This window comes from Serinus canaria, chromosome 3, assembly GCF_022539315.1.
Source record: "Serinus canaria isolate serCan28SL12 chromosome 3, serCan2020, whole genome shotgun sequence".
NCBI classification, from domain to species: domain Eukaryota; kingdom Metazoa; phylum Chordata; class Aves; order Passeriformes; family Fringillidae; genus Serinus; species Serinus canaria.
In genome coordinates, this window is record NC_066316.1 from 111842965 (window position 1) to 111862912 (window position 19948).

At 53.3% G+C, this 19948-nt stretch overlaps 2 protein-coding genes across 2 annotated transcripts in view; both read left to right on the forward strand.

Annotated features, from left to right (window-relative positions):
- DRC1 (dynein regulatory complex subunit 1) overlaps positions 1–8871 on the forward strand; it is a 25630-nt gene extending 16759 nt beyond the window's left edge. The window contains 9 exon segments of the mRNA XM_050971911.1: positions 1824–2287; positions 2526–3155; positions 3449–3516; positions 3676–4104; positions 4240–4329; positions 5415–5501; positions 5575–5756; positions 8366–8506; positions 8606–8871. Of these exon segments, the coding sequence (XP_050827868.1) occupies positions 1824–2287; positions 2526–3155; positions 3449–3516; positions 3676–4104; positions 4240–4329; positions 5415–5501; positions 5575–5756; positions 8366–8506; positions 8606–8720 (2206 nt within the window). The 3' untranslated portion in view covers positions 8721–8871.
- Positions 8872–10383: 1512 nt separating this feature from the next.
- TRIM35 (tripartite motif containing 35) lies at positions 10384–19216 on the forward strand. The gene is made up of 7 exons (XM_050972625.1): positions 10384–10548; positions 12897–13335; positions 14667–14762; positions 15770–16000; positions 16127–16149; positions 16399–16520; positions 18504–19216. Exons 1-7 carry the CDS (start codon positions 10460–10462, stop codon positions 19061–19063), a joined length of 1560 nt encoding a protein of 519 aa, XP_050828582.1. The 5' UTR covers positions 10384–10459; the 3' UTR covers positions 19064–19216.
- Positions 19217–19948: the final 732 nt, after the last annotated feature.

The window sequence follows — 19948 nt, forward strand, 5'->3', positions numbered from 1 at the left end:
TGGAATTCCGACCCCGCGGAATTCCGACCCTGTGGAATTCTGACCCTGTGGAATTCTGACCCCATGGAATTCCGACCCCGTGGGATTCCGACCTTGTGGAATTCCATCCCTGTGGAATTCTGACCCCGTGGAATTCCGACCCCATGGAATTCTGACCTTGTGGAATTGTGACCCTGTGGAATTGTGACCCTGTGGAATTCCGATCCCATGGAATTCCGATCCCATGGAATTCTGACCCCATGGAATTCCGACCCCATGGAATTCTGACCCCGCGGAATTCCTACCCCGTGGAATTCTGACTGTGTGGAATTGTGTCCCTGTGGAATTCCGACCCCATGGAATTCCAACCCCGTGGAATTCCGGCTCCGGGACACCGGATCGGGACCGAATCCTTTCCGGATCCTTTCCTGTGCAAAATGTGAATTTTACAGCTGCCTTTCACAAATATTAACATAAAATACCAAACGGCACCAACAATAAAATTAATAAATTAAATAATATTTCCCTTTCCAGAACCAATTTTTTACCATTTTCCCAACCAATTTTTTACCCTTTTCATCACCAATTTTTTACCATTCTCATCACCAATTTTTACTCTTTTCATGACCAATTTTTTTACCATTTTATAACCATTTTTTGCTATTTTCACAACCAATTTTATTACTCTTTTCATAACCATTTTTTACTTATTTTCACAGCAATTTTATTACCATTTTCATAACCCATTTTACTTCCATTTTCATACCCAATTTTTACTCTTTTCATAAACAATTTTTACTATTTTCATAACCAATTTCTACCATTTTCATAACCCATTTTTTACTTATTTACAAAACCATTTTTTTACCATTTTCATCACCAATTTTTGCTATTTTCACAACCAATTTTATTACTCTTTTTGCAACCATTTTTATTTATTTTCACAGCAATTTTATTACTATTTTCATAACCCATTTTACTTCCATTTTCATACCCATTTTTTACTCTTTTGATAACCATTTTTAACTTATTTTCATAACCAATTTTTTACCATTTTCATAACCACTTTTTACCATTTTCATCACCATTTATTACCATTTTCATCACCAATTTTTTACTCTTCTCATAACCAATTTCTACCATTTTCATCACCAATTTTTTACCATTTTCATCACTAATTTTTACCATTTTCATACCAATTTTTTACCATTTTCATCACCAATTTTTTACTCTTTTCATCACCAATTTTTTACCATTTTCATCACCAATTTTTTACCATTTTCATCACCAATTTTTACCATTTTCATAACCCATTTTTACCATTTCCATCAGCAATTTTTTACCATTTCCATCACCAATTTTTACCATTTCCATCATCAATTTTTTACCATTTTCATCACCAATTTTTACCATTTTCATCACCAATTTTTACTCTTTTCACAACCAATTTTATTACTCTTTTTGCAACCATTTTTTACTTATTTTCACAGCAATTTTATTACTCTTTTCATCACCCATTTTACTTCCATTTTCATACCCATTTTTTACCATTTTCTTAACCAATTTCTTACCGTTTTCATACCCATTTTTTACTCTTTTCATAACCAGTTTTTACCATTTTCATCACCAATTTTTACTCTTTTCATCACCAATTTTATTACTATTTTCATAACCATTTTTTACTCTTTTCATAAACAATTTTATTACTCTTTTCATAACCAATTTTTACCATTTTCATCACCAATTTTTACCATTTTCATAACCATTTTTAACTTATTTTCATCACCAATTTTTTACCCTTTTCACAACCAATTTTTTGCTATTTTCATACCCATTTTTTACTCTTTTCAGAACCAATTTTTTACCCTTTTCATAACCAATTTTTTTTTACCATTTTCCCAACCAATCACTCTAAAATTTTAGGAAAACCTCTAAAATTTTAGGAAAACCCCCAGGATTTGGCGTTTCCCCCCCATTTCCCGCAGGCAGCTGTCGCGCAGCAGCGCCGAGAAATTCCGGCAGGTTTGGATCGTCAACGAGGAGGAGGCCAAAGCCTTGATCCGGAAAGTTCTGGACGCCGACCGGATCATCCACATCCAGCAGCTGGGAATGCCGTGGGAGGAGCCTCACTGGTGGTTCATGGACAACGTGGGACCCCTGGGAGGCCACCAGGAGAAGAGGGAGGCCATGGAGTTGGCCACGAAGCTTCTGGAAGGTGGGATCCCGGAAATTCCTTGGGATTTTTCCTCCTTGGGAAGGCTCCCGGTGTCCCTGTGGATCCGTGGGGTTTCCTGGTGGGATCTTCCAGGTGGGATCTTCCAGGTGGGATCCTCCAGGTGGGATTTTCCAGGTGGGATCTTCCAGGTGGGATCTTCCAGGTGGGATCTTCTAGGTGGGATCTTCCAGGTGGGATCTTCCAGGTGGGATCTTCCAGGTGGGATCTTCCAGGTGGGATCTTCTAGGTGGGATCTTCTAGGTGGGATCTTCCAGGTGGGATCATCCAGGTGGGATCTTCCAGGTGGGACCTTCCGGGTGGGATCTTCCAGGTGGGATCATCCAGGTGGGATCGTCCAGGTGGGATCTTCCAGGTGGGATCTTCCAGGTGGGATCTTCCAGGTGGGATCTTCTAGATGGGATCTTCCAGGTGGGATCTTCCAGGTGGGATTTTCCAGGTGGGATCTTCTGGGTGGGATCATCCAGGTGGGATCGTCCAGGTGGGATCTTCCAGGTGGGATCTTCCAGGTGGGATCTTCCAGGTGGGATCTTCCAGGTGGGATCTTCCAGGTGGGATCATCCAGGTGGGATCGTCCAGGTGGGATCTTCTAGGTGGGATCTTCCAGGTGGGATTTTCCAGGTGGGATCTTCCAGGTGGGATCTTCCAGGAGTGGCCAGCCTGAGCTGGCTCATTCCCAGGGATATTCCTGCTGTGTGGGAGGTGGGATCCATAAATTCCTTGGGATTTTTCTCCTTGGAAAGGCTCCCGTGGATCCGTGGGATTTCCTGGTGGGATCTTCCAGGTGGGATCTTCCAGGAGTGGCCAGCCTTGAGCTGGCTCATTCCCAGGGATATTCCTGCTGTGTGGGAGGTGGGATCCACAAATTCCTTGGGATTTTTTCTCCTTGGGAAGGGTCTCGTGTCCCCCTGGATCCGTGGGATTTCCTGGTGGGATCTTCCAGGTGGGATCTTCCAGGAGTGGCCAGCCCTGAGCTGGCTCATTCCCAGGGATATTCCTGTTGTGTGGGAGGTGGGATCCATAATTCCTTGGATTTTTCTCCTTGGGAGCTCCTGGTCCCCCTGGATCCGTGGGGTTTCCTGGTGGGATCTTCCAGGTGGGATCTTCCAGGAGTGATCTTCCAGGTGGGATTTTCCAGGTGGGATCTTCCTGGTGGGATCTTCTAGGTGGGATTTTCCAGGTGGGATCTTCTAGGTGGGATCTTCCAGGTGGGATCTTCCAGGTGGGATCTTCTAGGTGGGATCTTCCAGGAGTGGCCAGCCCAGAGCTGGCTCATTCCCAGGGATATTCCCGCTGTGTGGGAGGTGGGATCCATAAATTCCTTGGGATTTTTTCTCCTTGGGAAGGGTCTCGTGTCCCCCTGGATCCGTGGGATTTCCTGGTGGGATCTTCCAGGTGGGATCTTCCAGGAGTGGCCAGCCCTGAGCTGACTCATTCCCAGGGATATTCCCGCTGTGTGGAAGGTGGGATCCCATAAATTCCTTGGGATTTTTCTCCTTGGAAAGACTCCCCCGTCCCCCGTGGATCCATGGGATTTCCAGGTGGGATCTTCCAGGTGGGATCTTCCAGGAGTAACCAACCGTGAGCTAGCTCATTCCAAGCGATATTCCCGCTGTGTTTTTCCCAGTTCTTGGAAGCAGCTCTCATCCCAGGAGCTTTGTTTTCCAGGGATTCCCACAATTTGGGATCGTGCTCCCACTTCCCTCTCCCGATTTCCAGGGATCCAGCCTGGAAAAGCAGAGCAGGAAGGGAGGAGGAGTAAGAGGAAAGGAGCCCGGAGCGCCGAGGGAGGGAAGGAAAACCAGGAAAGGATTGAGGAAAGAATCACATCCCGGCCAGGAATTCCCAGGAAAACCCTCCGGAGAATCCTGGAGGTCGTGAGCGACGAGTCGGTGAGCGCTGCCGGAGCTCGGGATCCGGGATCGGCCCCAGATCCAGATTTTTTTTTTTTTTTGTGGATTCCTTTGGAATGAGGGTTAGGAATGCTCACCGTGGCTCCGCCCCCTCTTCCCGATTTTTTTCCCAAGGCATTCCTGCTGGAGAACAAACTCCTGAAGCCGCTGCGGGAGGTGGTGGGACCCAGGAATGACGTCCAGCAGCTCCGATCCATCTTCGAGGTGGGTTGGGATGGGATCTCCTGGGATTGGGCTTGGAATGCTCAGCACCAGGAGGAGGTGGAGCTGGGAATGTGCAGCTGGATGAGGGAAGGATGCAGGGAATCCTTGGAGCCTTTTCCAGAGGGAAAGGAGAGCTGGGATTTGGGCAAGGGCTGGAGGGGCAGGAGCCAGGGAATGGCTTCCAGTGGGAAAGGGGAGCTTGGGAATGTGGGATCTTGGGAAGGGATTCCTGGCTGGGCTGGAATTCCCAGAGAATCCCTGGATCCCTGGCCGTGTCCCAGGGTGGGTTTGGATCAGCCTGGGATGGTGGGAAGTGTCCCTGGGATGGGATTGAAGGTCCATGGATCCCATCCCAAACCATCCCGGGATTCTGGGATCAAGGACACTCAGGATCCATCCCCAGGGATTTTTCTGGGATTTGGGGATGGAGAAGGGAAGGGAGACCCTGCCTGGAGTCCCCAATTCCCAGGGAAGCCCCTGGATCCCAAAATTCCTTCTCAGGAAGGAATTGGGATGGGGCTGGATGCAATGCCAGGCTGGGAGAGCTGGGAATGTGCAGCTGGATCAGGGAAGGATGCAGGGAATCCTTGGAGCCTTTTCCAGAGGGAAAGGAGAGCTGGGATTTGGGCAAGGGCTGGAGGGGCAGGAGCCAGGGAATGGCTTCCAGTGGGAAAGGGGAGCTTGGGAATGTGGGATCTTGGGAAGGAATTCCTGGCTGGGCTGGAATTCCCAGAGAAGCTGTGGCTGCCCCTGGATCCTTGGGAATGTCCAAGGTTTGGGATCATGGAGGGTGTCCTTGCTCATGGAATGGGATGAGCTGTGAGGTCCCTTCCCACCCAGAACATTCCATGATTCCCAGATTCCCAGCTCCAGCCCTTCCCAATGACTTGAACACCTCCAGGGCTCCTCCAGCCCCTTCCCAGACTTTCCCATCCACGAATATTCCTGGTTATCCCACACCAACCCCTTCCCACCATTCCTGCCTTATCCAGCATTTCCCAGAATTCCGGCATTCCATCTGCTCCTGGAAAATCCCCTTCCCCTCCCCATCCCACGGATCCCTGACGGAATTCCCGCTTTTCCAGGCCCTCCGCATCGAGGACGAGGACGAGCTGCGCGACCTCATGGATTTTTTCCTGGATTACGAATCCCACAACGCGCCCAAGATCCCGGTAGGATCCCCGGGGATGCATCCCAAGAATTCCAGGAAGGGGGATGGGTTCATCCGGAATATTCCACATCCAGCTTTTCTCCCTCCAGGTGAGCCAGGGAGAAGATCCCACGGCTGAGGACCAAGGGAAGAGCGGATCCCATTCCCAGAGGGATCAGAGCCAACCCCTCGGGAGCGCCCCTCGCATCCCGGCCATCCAAGCCGATCACGTCCTGACAATCCTGAGGGAATTCCTCCAGGAATTTGGCAAGCTGAGGTGGGAATTGGGAGCGGGACGGAGCCAATCTGGGATCCAGGGAATGTCCTGGGAGTTCCTGGGTTGGTGCTGCTCGGAGAAAGAGATTCCCAACCTTCCCTGAGGGATCAGGAGATTCCCAAGGCGAGTTTGTTCTCTATTCCCAAATATTTGCTCTCCATCCCAAAGATTTGTTCTCCATCCCATGGATTTGTTGTCCATTTCCAGAATTTCTTCTCCATCCCAAAAATTTGCCCTCTATCCCAAAGATTTGCTCTCTATCCTAAATATTGGTTCTCCATCCCAAGGATTTGTTCTCTATCCCTAAGACTTGTTCTTCATCCCAAAAATTTGTTCTCCATCCCAAGGATTTGTTCTCATTCCCAAAGATTTGTTCTCCATCCCAGAAATTTGTTCTCTATTCCCAAGGTTTTTTTCTCCATCCCAAGGATTTGCTCTCCATCCCAAGGATTTCCTCTCCATTCCCAAAGATTTGCTCTCCTTCCCAAGGTTTTGTTCTCCATCCCAAAGATTTGTTCTCCACCCCAGGAATTTGTTGTCTATTCCCAGAGTTTCTTCTCCTTCCCAAGAGTTTGTTCTCCATCCCAAGGATTTGTTCTCCATCCCAAGGTTTTTTTCTCTATCCCTAAGACTTGTTCTTCATCCCAAAAATTTGTTCTCATTCCCAAGGATTTTTTCTCCATCTCAAAAATTTGTTCTCTATTCCCAAGGTTTTTTCCTCCATCCCAAGGATTTGTCCACTGTTCCCAAGGATTTTTTCTCCTTCCCAAGGTCTTATTCTTCATCCCAAGTTTTTTTCCTCTATCCCTAAGATTTGCACTCCATCCCATGAATTTGTTATCCATTCCCACAGTTTCTTCTCCATGCCAAAAATTTGTCCTCTATCCCAAGGATTTGTTCTCCATCCCAAGGATTCATTCTCCATCCCAAGGATTTGTTCTCCATCCCAGATATTTGTTCTTCATCCCAAGGATTCGTTCTCCATCCCAAGGGTTTCCTCTCCATCCCAAGGTTTTGATCTCCATCCCAAGGATACGTTCTCCTTCCCAAGGAGTTTTTTTCCATCCCAAAGTTTTGATCTCCTTCCCAAAGTTTTGTTCTCCATCCCAGATATTTGTTCTCCATCCCAAGGATTAGTTCTCCATCACAAAGTTTTCCTCTCCATCCCACACTTTCGATCTCCATCCCAAAGATTTGTCCACTATTCCCAAAGATTTGTTCTCTATTCCCAAGTTTTTTTTCTCCATCCCAAAGATTTGTTCTCCATCCCAAGGATTTGTTTCCCAGTTTTGAATTCCCAGTTGCCAAGGGTTTTCTCTCCATCCCAAGCATTTGTCCACTGCTCCCAAGGATTTGTTCTCCTTCCCAAGGATTCGATCTCCATCCCAAGGTTTTGATCTCCATCCCAAGGAGTTTTTTCCATCCCAAAGTTTTGATCTCCATCCCAAAGTTTTGTTCTCCATCCCAAGCTTTGTTCTCCATCCCAAGGATTTATTCTTCATCCCAAGTTTTCTCCTCCCAATTTTGTCTCCATCCCACACTTTCGCTCTCCATCCCAAAGATTTGTCCACTATTCCCAAAGATTTGTTCTCTATTCCCAAGTTTTTTTTCTCCATCCCAAAGTTTTGTTCTCCATCCCAAGGATTTGTTCTCCATCCCAAGGTTTTTTTCTCTATCCCTAAGACTTTTTCTTCATCCCAAAAATTTGTTCTCATTCCCAAAGATTTGTTCTGCATCCCAAGGATTTGTTCTCCATCCCAAGGATTTGCTCTGCATTCCCAAAGATTTGCTCTCCTTCCCAAGGTTTTGTTCTCCATCCCAAAGATTTCTTCTCTATTCCCAAGGATTTGTTCTCTACTCCCAAAAATTTGTTCTCTATTCCCAAGGATTCGTTCTCCATCCCAAAGTTTTGTTCTCCATCCCAGAAATTTGTTCTCTATTCCCAAGGTTTTTTTCTCCATCCCTAAGATTTGTTCTCCATCCCAAGGATTCGTTCTCCATCCCAAAGATTTGCTCTCCTTCCCAAGGATTTGCTCTCCATTCCCAAAGATTTGTTCTCCATCTCAAAAATTTGTTCTCTATTCCCAAGTTTTCTTTCTCTATCCCAAAGATTTATTCTGCATCCCAAAGTTTTGTTCTCCATCCCAGATATTTATTCTCCATCCCAAGGATTCGTTCTCCATCCCAAAGTTTTCCTGTCCATCCAAGATATTTGTTCTCCATCCCAAATATTTGATCTCCATCCCAAGCTTTCGATCTCCATCCCAAGGATTTGTTCTCCATCCCAAGGATTTGTTCTCCATCCCAAGGATTTGTTCTCCATCCCAAGGTTTTGATCTCCTTCCCAAAGTTTTGATCTCCTTCCCAGAGTTTTATTCTCCATCCCAAGGTTTTGTTCTCCATCCCAGATATTTGTTCTCCATCCCAGATATTTGTTCTCCATCCCAAGGATTTGTTCTCCATCCCAAAGTTTTGATCTCCTTCCCAAAGTTTTGTTCTCCATCCCAGATATTTGTTCTCCATCCCAAGGATTCGTTCTCCATCCCAGGGTTTTGTTCTCCATCCCAGATATTTGTTCTCCATCCCAAGGATTTGTTCTCCATCCCCAGGGACGAAGGACCCCCCAAGGAAATCCAGCATGTCCGGGACAATTCCAAGGACGGGGAATACTGGGAAGCCCTGACCCGCATCATTCCCCAGCGGAAACTCAAACTCTGGGATGCGCTCGGAGCCGCGCTCGTGGAATATCAGTGAGTGCCTGCTGGGCTGGGGGTGGCCCTGGGACAATTCCAGGGATTTTCCACCCATTCCCATGGATTTTCCGCGTTATCCCGGTGTCCCTTTCCCAGTAAGGTGCTGACCAGGAGATCCGAGCTCTTTTCCGAGGCCACGGCCCTGCAGCAGCAGAACTCGGAGCTGGGAATGCTGCTGGAGGAATATTTGGCATCCACGCAAGGCCCCTGAGCTCAGCCCGGAATTCCCCGGGGAATATTCCGGACACGGATCCCGCCGGGATGGAGCCAAAACCCGGGAATGGCCGGTGCCGGGTGTGGGATTCCCTGGGTGTGAGGCAGGAATTCCTGGCTGGGGTTAATAAATGATTCCCAAACCTGGATGGGGGTGAGGAGCAGCTCGGGAATGGGAGCACATCCAGGGAATTCTTGGAATTCTGGGAAATGCCACAAAACCCAGGGATCTGTGACCTGGAATTCTGGGATAGAAGCTCAAATCCCATCCCATTCCAAGCCTGACACCTTTCAATATCCAGGGAATTCCTGGAATTGTGGGAAGTGCCACAAACCCCTGGGATATGAGGCCTGGAATTCCAGGATGGAAGCTCAAATCCCATCCCAATTCCAGTCCTGACACCACCCATGATCCAGGGAATTCTTGGAATTGTGGGAAGTGCCACAAAACCCTGGGATATGAGGCCTGGAATTCTGGGATGGAAGCTCAAATCCCATCCCAATTCCAGTCCTGACACGTTCCACGATCCAGGGAATTCCTGGAATTGTGGGAAGTGCCACAAACCCCTGGGATCTGGGGCCTGGAATCATCGGGTTATGGGAATTCCACAATCCCAGGATGCTCCAACCTTTCCTTGGACACTTCTCTCAGGGAATTCTCTATGGGAATTCCAGCCCAGCCCCTCTCCAGGGAAGAATCCCTTCCCAAAATCCCAAATATCCCTGTGTCCCAAAAACCCCATGGAATGCTCAAGGCTGGAATTCCTGCCTGGAAAAGTTTTCCAATCCCTATTCCTGGTGGGATTTCAAATCCCTCTGGATTTGGGAGGGGAGGGGGACACACAAATCCTGGAATTCCCTGATGATTCCAGAGGGTTTCCCACCCTAAATAATTCCATGATCCCACCCGCTTCCCCCTCTGGCTCTTCCCAAAAATCCCATCCCCATCCCCTTTCCCTGTCCCGAATTCCCACAAATTCCAGGCCGAGGAGGATTTTTTTTTTTTCCCCCAGCCAGGATTTTTCCCATCCCCCTTTTCCCACCGCTCCCATCTCCCGTTCCCACATTCCCGGTTTTATCTTTAACCTTGGAGTCGCCGCCTTTGGAAAACAACAACGGCTCCGAAGGTTTGGGAAAAAAACAACTTTTTGTTTTTCTTTTCTTTTTTATTTTTTTTCCTTCTTTTTCCTTTTTTTTTTTTTTTTTTTTTTTCCTTTTTTTTTTTTTTTTCCCAGTTTTTTTTCCCTGTTTTTTGACTTTCCTTGGATAATTTTTTGGATTTTTTTCCCGCTTCCCACGGCGGGATTTTTTTAATTTTTGGGGGGTGGAATTTTGGGGGGCTCCGCGTCATTCCCGGGACAGGAACGTGATTTAAAAAAAAAAAAAAAAAACCTGGGAATTTTGGAACGGGTGGAAAACAGGGAAAAGGGGAAAAAAAAAAAAAAAGCAGGAACGGGCACAACGCCAGGCAGGAAAATCCTCGGGAATTCCGTTCCCGGTGGGATTCCTCGGGAACCCCATTCCCGAAGGAAACGGGAGAGGAGGGAAAACTGAATTTTGGGATTTCTGGGATCTCAAAATTCCCGGGGGGAAGGGCGGGCGGGAGGAGGTGGTGGGGAGGGCTCGGTCCGACCGGGAGAGGCCGGGCCAGCCCCGGGAACCTCCCCCGGAGCTGCATCCCGACCCTCCCATCCCGCTCCGCCCTCCGAGGGCACCGGGAATATCAGGAGCACCGGGATGTCGCGGGCTGAGACATCCCGGGACCCCCCACGCCGCCTGCAACGGAGGAGAGCGAGCTGCAAACGGTGCCAGCTCCGGTCCGCCAGGTGAGACCCCCACCCTCTGTCAGCTCCCGGTACCGGGAACCCCCCCCCAGCCCGGAACCGGCACCGGCACCGGGAAGGGCCGGGAGAGACCGGGGTGCCACGTGGAGAAGGGATGGGGGTGGGGGACAGAGCGGGAGCGGGGATCGGGGAGAGGGATCGGGCACCGGGATCTGGGGACCCGGCACCGGGAATGGGGACCGGGCACCGGGATTTGGGGACCGGACACCGGAATGGCCCCGGGGTGGGGAGCAGGGGTTGTTCCGGGTTTGGGGGAGCGGGACCGGGCACCGGGATTTGGAGACCGGAGTGGCCCCGGGATGGGGGATCCGGACCGGGCACCGGGACTTGGGGACCGGAATGGCCCCGGGATGGGGGACCGGGGGTGGGGGAGCAGGATCGGACACCGGGACTTGGGGACCGGAATGGCCCCCGGATGGGGGACCGGGGGTGGATCGGGGGTTTGGAACCGAGACCCGGCACCGGAGTGGCCTCGGAATGGGCGACCAGGGGTGGGGGAGCGGGGGATCGGGTACCGGGACTTGGGGACCGGAATGGCCCCCGGATGGGGGACCGGGGCTGGATCGGGGGTTTGAAACCGAGACCCGGCATCGGAGTGGCCCCGCGATGGGGGACCGGGGGGGTGGGGGAGCGGGATCGGACACCGGGATTGGGGGACCGGGTATGGGAGTGGCCTCGGAATGGGGGACCGGGGGGGGGCCGGGGGTTTGGAACCGGGACCCTGCACCGGAGCGGCCCCGGGATGGGGGACCTGGGGTGGAGGAGCGGGACCGGGCACCGGGAGTTGGGTACGGGGTACCGGAGTGGCCCCGGGATGGGGGACCGGGGCTGGGGGGAACGGGACCGGGCACCGCGACTCGGGGACCGGAGTGGCCCCGGGATGGGGGACCGGGAAAGGAGGGGGTCCCGGCAAAGGAGCAGCCCCGGGATTGGCGGTCTGGACACCCGGGGCTGGGCCGAGTTAGGGGGACACCGGTCCGGACCCGAGTTCGTGAAACCGGGGCCGGGCACCGGGAAGAACTCCGCGGTGAGGGTCCAAATCTGGGTCCGGGACAGAGGGTCCAGCTCCGGTCACCGGGGCTGTCCCGGGGGAGATGTGGGGGAGCAGCCCCGAATTTGGGGGACCGGGACATGGGGACCGAAATCGGGCACCGGAACAGCCCCGAGTTTGGGGGACCGGGACCGACACCTGGGGAGCCAGAACCGGGCATCGGAACAGCCCCGAATTTGGGGGACCGGGCCCTGGGGACCCAGAACCGGGCACCGGAGCAGCCCCGAGTTTGGGGAACCGAAACCGGGATCTGGGGAGCCAGAACCAGCCCCCGGAGCAGCCCCGAGTTTGGGGGACCGGGATCTGGAGAGCCAGAACCGGGCACCGGGGCTGCTCCGAGTTTGGGGGACCTGGACATGGGGACTGAAACCGGGCACCGGAGCAGACCCGAGTTTGGGGAAACGAAACCGGGATCTGGGGAGCCAGAACCGGCCACAGGGGCTGCCCCGAGTTTGAGGGACCGGGACATGGGGACCGAAATCGGGCACCGGAACAGCCCCGAGTTTCGGGGACCGGGACTGAGACCTGGGCAGCCAGAACCGGGCACCGGAGCAGCCCCGAGTTTGGGGAACCGGGCCCTGGGAGCCAGAACCGGGCACCAGAGCAGCCCCGAGTTTGGGGACCGGGACCTGGGGACCTGCGGACCCAGAACCGGGCACCGGAGCAGCCCCGAGTTTGGGGAACCGGGCCCTGGGGAGCCAGAACCGGGCACCAGAGCAGCCCCGAGTTTGGGGATCGGGACCTGGGGACCTGCGGACCCAGAACCGGGCACCGGAGCAGCCTCGAGTTTGGGGAACCGAAACCGGGATCTGGGGAGCCAGAACCGGGCACGGGGGCTGCCCCGAGTTTGAGGGACTGGGACATGGGGACTGAAATCGGGCACCGGAACAGCCCCGAGTTTGGGGGACCGGGACCGAGACCTGCGGACCCAGAACCGGGCACCGGAGCAGCCCCGAGTTTGGGGAACCGGGCCCTGGGAACCGAAACCCGGCTCCGGGGGTGCCCCGGGCGTGTCCGGGGCGAGGGTCTCGGTCCAAACCGGGACTGGGGGGGGTCCCGTCCGCTTTTGCCGCCGTCTCCGCGGACCGGAACCCCCCCGACAGCGGCCCCGGGGCGGTGTCAGCGGACGGGAGGGAGCGCGGCTGAGTCACCGAGCAGGAAACCGAGCGGTTGCATCAGAAAGCGGAGCCGTTTGTCCGGTCGGGGCAAGGTTGAAAAAAACCAAAAATCCTAAAAAAACTAAAAAAAAAAAAATCCCATTCCCAAAAAAATCCCGCAGCATGGAAAGACGAGACGATCCCTGCTCCAGCAGCTCGGCGGCTGCATCCAGCGCGCCGCGCCTGAAGGAGGAATTGTTGTGCCCCATCTGCTACGAGCCTTTCCGGGAAGCCGTGACCCTTCCGTGCGGCCACAACTTCTGCAGGAGCTGCATCTGCAAGTCGTGGGAGAACAGGACGCACGCGTGTCCGCTGTGCAAGGAGAGGTCCTCGCTGGACGAGCTGCGCATCAACCACACCCTGAGGAACCTGGTGGAGCTGATCCTGAAGGAGGAAGGGCCGTGGCGGGGCGGCGGCGCCGCGCTGTGCTCGGCGCACCAGCAGGAGCCCAAGTTCTTCTGCCTGGAGGACAAGGAGCTGGCGTGCTTCGGCTGCCAGAACTCCAAGGAGCACGAGGGGCACAAGATGAGGCCGGTGCAGGAGGCGGCGGCGGATTTTAGGGTGAGGGGATGGGGAGGGAGGGATGGATGGATGGATGGATGGATGGATAAGGGATGGATGGATGGATGGATGGATGGATGGATGGATGGATGGATGGATGGATGGATGGATGGATGGATGGATGGAGGGATGGATCCATGCATGGATGCATCCATGGATGGATGACAAACAGAGACACCCCTAAAACCTGGAGCTCTCCCAAATTTCCCAGGATTTGGGATGAGGCCGCCACGCTTCCCTGCGGGGATGTGGCGGCTGCTGGATGCTCTCCTGCCTTTTAATTACCAGGCGCCATCCCGGATAATGATCCCACGGGAAAGGGGAGTGGGGTGGTTATTCCTGGAGCTTGGGTGATTCCCTTGATCCCAGCTCGGATCCGGCTACGCTGGTTATTCCAGGCCTTGGGAGCGGGGTTGGGATTTGGGAGTTGCACAATTCCAGCAGAAAGGAGGGACGGGCTGTGGCTGCCTGAGGAGGAGGAGGAGGAGGAGGAGGGAATGGGATGCAGCCAGGATCTGGGAATGCTGCCAGGAATGCTGGAAAACAGCCGGCGGCGCCCTGACTCATCCCGCTGGAGTTCAAATGTGGCGGGAAAAGCTTGCCCGGGGTTCCTGGGAATGGGAATGGGAATGGGAATGGGAGTGGGAATGGGAATAGGATTGGGAATGGGATTGGGAGTGGGAGTGGGAGTTGGAATGGGAGTGGAAACTGGAATGGGAATGGGAATGGGAATGGGAATGGGAATGGGAATGGGAGTGGGAATGGGATTGGGAATGGGAGTGGGAGTTGGGAATGGGATTGGGAGTTGGGAATGGGAATGGGATTGGGAGTGGGAGTGGGAGTTGGAATGGGAGTGGAAACTGGAATGGGAATGGGAATGGGAATGGGAATGGGAGTGGGAATGGGAATGGGAGTGGGAGTTGGGAATGGGAATGGGGTTGGGAATGGGAATGGGAATGGGAGTTAGAATGGGGATGGAGTTGGGAATGGGAATTGGAATGGGAATGGCAACGGGAGTGGGAGTGGAAACTGGAATGGGAATGGGAATGGGAGTGGGAGTGGAAACTGGAATGGGAATGGGAATGGGAATGAGAATGGGATTGGGAATGGGAATGGGAATGGGGCTGCCCACGGCACTGGGATGGGCAGGGGTGGGAAATCCCTGAAAAACAGGGAGGAGGATTCCCTGTGGATCAAAGCTCCTCTTCCTCCCGGCTGCCCGAGGGGAAGGGTTGAATGGAGCAAGGATCCAGCTCCGGGTGTGTTTATCCCGGAAAAATCCTGGAAAATCCCAGGAATGGGGGAGTTCTGAGGGTGTCTCCTCCCCACAGGCCAAGCTGGCGAACATGGAGACTTCCCTGCGGGACAAAGCCAAGGATTTTGCAGCCGTGCGGAGATCCTTCGAAGCCATCTCCCGGCACAACGAGGTGCGTGTTCCCTCCTGGAGCTGGATCGATCCCAACCCCAATCCCAATCCCAATCCCAATCCCGATCCTGCACAGGCAGATGGGGTGGAGCGCCGATCCCATCTGGAAAAGGAGAGCGGTGGGGATTTGGGAAGTGGGGATGGGAATGTGGGAAGGGCAGTGTGATCCCAGGGAATCTCTGAGCTCTGGGAATGGAGAATCCAGGGAATTTGGGTGCTCCAGAGGTGGGATTGATCCTAATCCTGATCCCAATCCTGCATGTGCAACTGGGGGTGGAGCCCTGATCCCATCTGGAAAAGGGGAGTGATGGGGATTTGGGAAGCGGGGATGGGAATTTGGGAAGGGCAGAGTGATCCCAGTGATCCCTGAGCTCTGGGAAGGGGGAATCCAAGGAATTCGGGTGCTCCAGAGGTGGGATTGATCCTGATCCTGCACATGCAGCCAGGGATGGAGCCCTGATCCCATCTGGAAAAGGGGAGTGATGGGGATTTGGGAAGTGGGAACGGGAATTTGGGAAAGGCAGAGTGATCCCAGTGATCCCAGGGAATCCCTGAGCTCTGGGAAGGGGGAATCCAGGGAATTCAGGTGCTCCAGAGGTGGGATTGATCCTGATCCCAATCTTGCATGTGCAGCTGGAGCTGGAGCGCTGATCCCATCCAGGGAAAGGGGAGTGATGGGGATTTGGGAAGCAGGAAAGGATTTGGGAAGAGCAGCGTGATCCCAGTGATCCCTGAGCCCTGACAAGGAGGAATTCAGGGAATTCAGGTGCTCCAGAGGTGGGATTGATCCTGATCCTGATTGGGAATGCAGCTGGAGTGAAGCCCTGATCCCATCCTGAGACAGGAGATCAGTGGGGATTTGGGAAGTGGGGACAGGAATTTGGGAAGGGCAGCGTGATCCCAGTGATCCCAGGCAATCCCTGAGCGCTGGAGCTGCCTGGAAGGGACCCGCAGGGAATCCAGGCACTGCCACCATTCCCACCTGGATCAAGTCTCCATCATTCCCAGGTGGAATCGGGGCGGCTGGAGAGCCAGGTGAAGTGGGAATTTGAGAAGCTGCACAAGTTCCTGTGGGACGAGGAGCAGGCGGTGCTGGCGCAGCTGCGGGAGGAGACGGGCCGGAAGCAGGACCTGATCCAGGCCAAGCTGCAGCAGCTGGCCGACGCCACCCAGGCCCTGCTCAACGAGGCCGCGCGGCTCCAGGCGGATCTCCAGCAGGACGACTTGACCTTCCTGATGGTAATTCCCACCGGATCCCGCTGGATCCCGCCAGGATCCAGCCTCCCCCGTGTGATCCACCGGCTGTCGGAATCCCCGTGGCATCCAGGATCTGATTCCCGGTGTTTTCCTTCTTTTCTTTTCCAGACCCACAAGAACCGGAAGCGGAGGTAGGTCCCGATCCCGTCGTAGCCGTGGGAATTTGGGAATGGCTGAGCCCTTCCCTGCTGAGCCCTTCCCTGAGGTCCCTGCTCCAAGAAAATCCCAGCGTCCCCTCCGAGGTGCTGGATGTCCCCTTGGATTCTCCAGGCGGGACAGCGGGATTTTCAGGGTTTGTGGGAAGGGTGGAATCCCAGATTTTTTGGGAGATGCCGGGTGCCTCATCCCAATCCTTTCTCCACGGTCGATCCCTGCCCTAGGATCGCCTGCACGGCCGAGGAGCCGGAAGCTGTTCCCCCAGGAATCGTGGTGGACGTGGCCAAGTACCTGGGATCGCTGCAGTACAACGTGTGGAAGAAGATGCTGGACACCATCACAGCCTGTGAGGAGCCGGGAATGTCCAGGGGTGGAAAAGTGGGAAGTGGGGAGAGGGATTTCTTCCCCAAAAATGGTGGTGGTGGGGTCTGGAAAGATGGGAAATGTGGAAATGGGATTGGGGATTGGGGAAGTGAAGGGAGGGGTTTGTCCTCAAAAGGGGAAATTTGGGAATGTGGGTTTATTGGGGGTGGCGTGGGGTAGGGATAAATCCATGGATAGGGATGGATGGATGGATGGATGGATGGATGGATGGATGGATGGATGGATGGATGGATGGATGGATGGATGGCTGTGGTGTGGTTGTTTTTTTTCTTGTTTTAATGGATGGCTGGAGGGATGGATGGATGGCGATGGATGGGATGGATGGATGGATGGATGGATGGATGGATGGATGGATGGATGATGGATGGATGGATGGATGGATGGATGGATGGATGGATGGATGGATGGATGGATGAATGGATGAATCGATGGAATGGATCCATGGATGGATGGAGGGATGGATCCAGGGATGGAGAGACAGATAGACGGATCAATGTATGGATGGATGGATCCATGGATGGATGGATCCATGGATGGATGGATCCATTGATGGATGGATCCATGGATCCATGAATTCATTGATGGATGGATCCATTGGTGGATGGATCCATTGATGGATGGATCCATTGATGAATTCCATGCATGGAGGGGCGGATGAATGGATCCATGAATGAATGGATGGATCCATGGAAGCATCCATGGATGGATGGAGGGACGGATCCATGGATGGATGGATGGATGGATCCATGGAAACATCCATGGATGGATGGAGGGATGGATCCATGGATGGAGAGACACATAAACAGATGGATGGAGGGATGGATCAATGGAAGGATGGATGATTCCATGGAAGCATCCATGGATGGACGGATCCATGGAAGCATCTAGAGATGTAGGGACAGATGGATGGATGAATTGAAGGATCCATGGATGGAGGAATGGATCCATGGATGGAGGGACAGATGGACAAATCAATGGAAGAATCTGTGGATGGATGGATGGATGGATGGATGGATGGATGGATGGATGGATGGATGGATGGATGGATGGATGGATGGATGGATGGATGGATGGATGGATGGATGGATGGATGGATGGATGGATGGATGGATGGATGGATGGAGGGAGGGAGGGAGGGAGGGATCCATGAATGAATCCATGGATGGATGGAGGGGCAGATCGATGGATCAATGGAAGGGTTTGTGGATCAATAGAGGGAGGGATCCATGATGGAGAGGACAGATGGATGGATCCATGGAGGGATCCATGGATGGATGGACAGGTGAATCTATGGATGGAGAGATGGATCCATGGAGGGATGGATGGATCCTTGGATGAATGGACAGATGGATGGATCCATGGATGGATGGAGGGAGGGATCCTTGGATGGAGGGACAGATGGACAGATCAATGGAAGGATCCATGGATGGATGGAGGGAGGGATCCTTGGATGAATGGGCAGAGGGATGGATCCATTAAAGGATCCATGGATGGATGGAGGGACAGATGGAGAGATCAATGGAAGGATCCATGGATGGATGGAGGGAGGGAACCATGGATGGAGAGACAGAGGGATGGATCCATGAAAGGATCCATGGATGGATGGAGGGAGGGATCCATGGATAAATGGGCAGAGGGATGGATCCATGGATGGATGGATCCATGGATCCATGAAAGGGTCCACGGATGGATGGAGGGAGGGATCCTTGGATAAATGGGCAGAGGGATGGATCCATTAAAGGATCCATGGATGGATGGAGGGAGGGAGGGAGGGATCCATGGATGGAGGGACAGATGGAGAGATCAATGGAAGGATCCATGGATGGATGGAGGGATCCATGAGAGGATCCATGTGTGAATGGATCCCATGGAGGGCTCCACGGAGGGACGGACGGATCCCTACCGAGCTGCGAGCTTCCCGTGTAACATTCCCCTTCCCGGCCAGTCCCCTTCAGCCTGGATCCCAACTCGGCCGCGGGCTGGCTCTCCATCTCCGAGGACCTCTCCAGCGTCTCCAGCTGCTGCTACAAAGGCTCCGTGGACAACCCGGAGCGCTTCACCTCCGCCCCCTGCATCCTGGGCTCCCGCGGCTTCTCCGAAGGCTTCCACACCTGGGAGGTGGACCTGGGCGGGCTGACCAACTGGAGGGTGGGCGTCTCCCGGCCTCACAAAGGATCCCACTGGAGTTGCCACCACGATTCCCGCTCGGGTTTCTGGTACATCTACCACCTCCACGGCAAGGACGAGTGCCGGGCCTCCAACGCCGTGCGCTCGCAGACGGCGCTGGGGAACATCCGGCGCGTCCGGGTGGAGCTGGACTGCACCGAGGGGGAGCTGTCCTTCTACGACGCCGACCTCCAGAGCCACATCTACACCTTCCACGAGAAGTTCGGAGGCGTCGTCTTCCCCTATTTCTACATAGGGAGCTCCCAAGGAGACGCCAACACCAAGACGCTCCGGATTTGCCCGCTCCGCATCCGTGTCCGTGAGGATGTCCTGACCTAGGGGCTTCTCCCGGTGGGGGTCTCCGGGTGCTTTTCCAGGGAAAAAAAAATAAGGAGAAAAAGAAGCAGGGATGGAAAAAAATATTTGTTTGTAACGTCTCAGGTTTTTATCATTAATAAATGTTAATAAATATTTGAAATATTATCAATATTATCTCTCTCTCTGCGTGGTTCTGTGCTTGTATCCCAAATTTTCCTGCCGCTCTCTGTCATGGATCCAAGCTGAGAATTTCTCAGGGATTTCCCTGGGAAATAAGGAATTAAAGGATTTTGGGGCTTTTCCCGCAGTTTTCAGGGATCCAGGAATCCCTGCTGTGAAGGGCGAGCCTGGAATGGGAAAATCCCACGGGATTTGGCCGGACAAGGGGTGCCTCCCCATGGAAAACCACCCATGGGAACATCCCTGGGGGTATCCCACCTCTTTTCCCTATGGCTTTATCCCTCCGAGGGGTTTTCTCCCGGAATTCCCAGCTCTGGGAATCCGGTGAAGATGCGTCGTTGGTGTTGGGAAAAGGAGGAATTTTGGAGTTTTTACCCGGAGTTAATCCTGACCAAATGTTTTGTTTCACCAATCCAGGTGAGTCCTTGGGATTTCAGGTGATTCCATAGGGAAGGAGAAGGGGCTGAGTGGCCCTTCCCACCCTTTTCCTGCTTTTTTCCTGCCCAGATTCCGACGGGAGCGGGTGGTTTCCATGGTTTCCAACCATTTGCTCGGGAAGCTCCTCGGGAACAAGAGAGGGAGGAGGGAAAACAAAAGGGAGATGCTGGAGCTGGGGGCGACCCCGGGATCTTCCCACGGCGTATCCCTGGATACGGCAAACGAGAGGGAAAAAGGGATTTGCAGCATCCCAAATCCCTGCATCCCATCTCCATCCACCCTCCCATT

What these genes read in the sequence shown, in the direction of transcription:
- TRIM35 (XM_050972625.1), top strand. Translation starts at nt 10,460, where the DNA reads ATGTCGCGGGCTGAGACATCCCGGGACCCCCCACGCCGCCTGCAACGG. An exon ending in CACAAGAACCGGAAGCGGAG is followed by an intron (nt 16,150 to 16,398) that starts GTAGGTCCCGAT and finishes TCCCTGCCCTAG; the next exon opens with GATCGCCTGCACGGCCGAGG. An exon ending in GCTGGACACCATCACAGCCT is followed by an intron (nt 16,521 to 18,503) that starts GTGAGGAGCCGG and finishes CTTCCCGGCCAG; the next exon opens with TCCCCTTCAGCCTGGATCCC.